Source organism: Verticillium alfalfae, genomic scaffold (assembly GCF_000150825.1).
Source record: "Verticillium alfalfae VaMs.102 supercont1.2 genomic scaffold, whole genome shotgun sequence".
NCBI classification, from domain to species: domain Eukaryota; kingdom Fungi; phylum Ascomycota; class Sordariomycetes; order Glomerellales; family Plectosphaerellaceae; genus Verticillium; species Verticillium alfalfae.
In genome coordinates, this window is record NW_003315037.1 from 2,072,954 (window position 1) to 2,076,350 (window position 3,397).

General features: G+C 55.2%; 1 protein-coding gene across 1 annotated transcript; it reads right to left on the reverse strand.

Annotated features, from left to right (window-relative positions):
• Nucleotides 1-1,873: 1,873 nt before the first annotated feature.
• Nucleotides 1,874-3,226, reverse strand: VDBG_02100 (RNA binding protein; the record flags this gene model as incomplete). The annotated part of the gene is made up of 1 exon (XM_003007866.1): nt 1,874-3,226. The coding sequence occupies one exon, from the start codon at nt 3,224-3,226 to the stop codon at nt 1,874-1,876; it is 1,353 nt and encodes a 450-aa protein (XP_003007912.1).
• Between the last annotated feature and the right edge of the window lie 171 nt (nt 3,227-3,397).

The window sequence follows — 3,397 nt, forward strand, 5'->3', positions numbered from 1 at the left end:
GCACATGCAAATCTACAATGTGCCGTTCCGAGGGCCCCTCAAAAACTGAGCCCTGCGCTGTGCGGGACCCGTTTCTACCCGCCCGGGGCTGTCTCGACGTACGCCTCGTCTCATCAGCAACCTCACATCAGGCTATCGTCGACAGTCAACAGATCATCTTTGTCGGTCACGTTTTCATAGCTTGACCATTGGGAGACCTCGCGGTCCTGCAGAGCTCGCCAGCGTTCTAGTGAAGTTCTAGTGAAGGTGTTTTCGTATTGTACCAAAAGTTTACCGCCCATAACCCCGGATCCCGCTTGTCTCAGCATTCCTATGAAGCTCCCTGTCAAGCAGCAATGATAAATGCCACCACGTCGTCGCTAGGAGAGGAGAAAAAGGCAGGAAGAATAGAAAACCAGTGAAACGAGGGGTATGTAATGAGTCGCTCCTAAATCGACAGGGCTTGACAAAACAGAGAACGCCAGCGTAGCGATTCATGAAATCGGGCCTAGAGAGGGAACAACCCAGAAGAAAATAGCAAAAGCAAGATGAAAAGGAAACCACAGCCAGGTATACCAAGAAAGAAAAAAAAAAGAACAGAAACAGAAACAGCGACGCCCGAGGCTCCTCCTCACTTCTGATCCGGCTCGAAGCACGCCCATGCCTTGCACGGGTGCCATCAAGTCGAAAGTGAGAAGAGAGCCCATCTTTTGCCTCGCCTGACAGATCCTTCCCGTCCTTGCCTTTCCCATCTTTATGCTGATCCTTTTGTATGCGATGCCTCGGTACCCGTTGACCATGTGCCTCGCCCTGTGTCGCTGATACAATGCGTGAGAGAGTGTGGTGGAAGGGATCAACGAAAAAGTAGTGCATATCGAGCATGCAGCCGCTACGCCCCCCTTCCCCCCCCCCACGTGTCCGAAATTCGCCGAATCCGAGTCCCGCCTCGCTTTTTGTCTCTCCCATGTGTTCCCTGTCCGTCGTCCCCAAAGCGCAGCGCCTCGTCCAGTATCATTTCTCCTCGTTGGAGTATTAAGCTGGAATACAAAGGCCTCGTATGGGGACACACCCTTCCGTCCATCGACGGACAATTTGTTGTTTTGTGTTCAGACCCCGCGCCAAATCCTTTGCCAATCCTCCTCGCTTGCATGTGTATGGCCCCCTCGTGGAGGGGTTATCGTTTCCTTGCGGTGTTGCTTTCTTTGAGGGCGCTTGATCGTGAATACACACTCCTTGCTGCTGTCGAGACTGCCCACAAGTCGCACCAAGGCAGAGACCGCTTGCAGTAGCGCTAGAACCTGTCTGCGCCCGCTGTGTCCCTCTTCTTTAGAGATCCGGGGAGATCGTGAATTCCGGATTGAACCAATGACAAAAACTCGTTGCATGAAGAGAAACCCCAAGCTAGGGGGAAGGAAAAAAAGACAGCGAGAGAGAGACCCAAATCAATGTGTGCACCGGGTAATCGTGGAAGTGTGTCGGACTGCCGGGAACGTATATCCTCTCCTGAACGCCATAGTTGAGCCCTCTGCCAAATTGCAGACTCCTCCCGATGGCCAAATGTGTCGCCCACCGTCTTTGTTGAGTAGGGAAAATTGGTGCCAGGTCCACTGGATTCGAAACAACGCCTCGATATGACCATCTTTCCACAAATGGCTGTGGCCATGCCATAGCTGTTCAGACATGTAAGCCAACCGCCACCATGTTGGGCTGGTTTGTGAGTGACCGTCATGGCTTGGTCGCCCCCATGCTTTCCTACGCATCGCTTTCAGATAACTCCAATGCCGTCCGTTACCATGCTTCCAATCCACACCATGCTTGCCCAAAAGAAAAGAAAGAAAGAAAGCCAGAGTGGTTCCCACCGTTCACTACGGAGAATGCACTGGAATGAACCCTACTATCTGCCCAGCATGTGTGGGCTCATGTAGGGTGTGGAGCCATTCCCACCCATGTTCACATTCGGTCCGCCCGAGGCCATGGGTCCGCTGTACCCATTCCAAGGGTTATGAGACAGAGTGCCATTCGCCGAGAAGCCTGCGGGAGTGTAAGATTGACCGCCCGATGACCCTCCGTAACGGCCGGAACTGAGACCGGGCGGAACAGTGAGCCCTGGTGGGGGGCCGTTGGCTGTTGTGAATCCGTTGGGGGACCCTGCCATCATGGCGACCATGGAGTTGGCAGCACCCTGCCCAGATGTCTGGCCTGATCGGACGCCGAGAGGGTTCTTGGAGAAACTGAGTCGAATGCCACCCTTGACGCTGTTGTGAAGCGGCTGACCGTAAAGTTCATTCAGCGCCTTGGTTGCGAACGTGACGTCTTCGAACTCAACAAAACACATCGGGCCATTCTGCTTCGTGCGGAAACAGAGTCGCTTGTACCCACGCTGCTTAGAGAACATGGCCTTGAGCTCTTCCTCCGACGTGTCGATGGGGAGGTTGCCGACGTAAAGAGTATTGCAGGGGGGGTTCTGATCAGCTGGGTTCACAGGCGGAAAATTGCTGTGACGGCCGTACTGAGGGGCCACCATCGGATAGTGAAGGCCGTGTCCAGCTCCGCCATTCAGGCCAGTAGGCGACATGGATGCGTGGTGTCCCGACATGATCTGGTGACCATAGGGAGGCAGCGAGGAAGATCCGGGGCCAGAGCCGGAATTGAGCGACAGACTGGCCAGATGCGCAATCGGCAGCTGAGGTGCAGTGGCGCGTCGTTGAGACGTGACAGAACCATTTTCTGCGTATGCGACTGGGTCCTTCAGTAGCTCCCCTGTCTCGTCGTCATCGGCAGTATCATTGTTGATGAGGGTCTTGCCTGAGATTCGCGGCCTGTCGGTGAGATGGTTACCAATAGGGGACTGGGGCGAAAATAGGTTCTGATAGCGAGCGCTGTCCTCTGGGTTTGGTAGTTCACTCGATCCATACGCGCCGCTCATCGGTGGAGAAATCTTGCCGACATGCGGAAAAGAACCATTGTAGCGAGACGGTTGTCGCGAACCGTGGGCCGAGGATGCCGCAGACGACGAGCTCGCGCTTGAGGCGCTCGTGCCGTGTTCACCCCCATACGCTCGTGGTGTTCCCAAAATCTCCACGACCATGTTGCGCTTGCCGTGCAGCATCTTCTTCGCTTCGGAGGCGCCGGCAGGCGTTCTGAACGTCATGAGGGCCGATGCAGACTCGTCGTCATCGGACTCTTGCACAAGTTCTATCTTCTGAAACTCGTTGGACCACACCACCATGAGACGAAGCTGTTCCATGGCAATATCTTTGGGCAGGCGTCGGATGAGGACTGAAGTCGGGGGCCCGTCGGTCGGAGCGGTTGAATCGTTCTCGAAGGAGCGGTGCGCGGGGATGGTCAGCGGGAAAGGAGATTGTGCGCTGCTTGACGATCGCAGCGATTGCGACGGGTGTAGGTATGACTGGCGCAG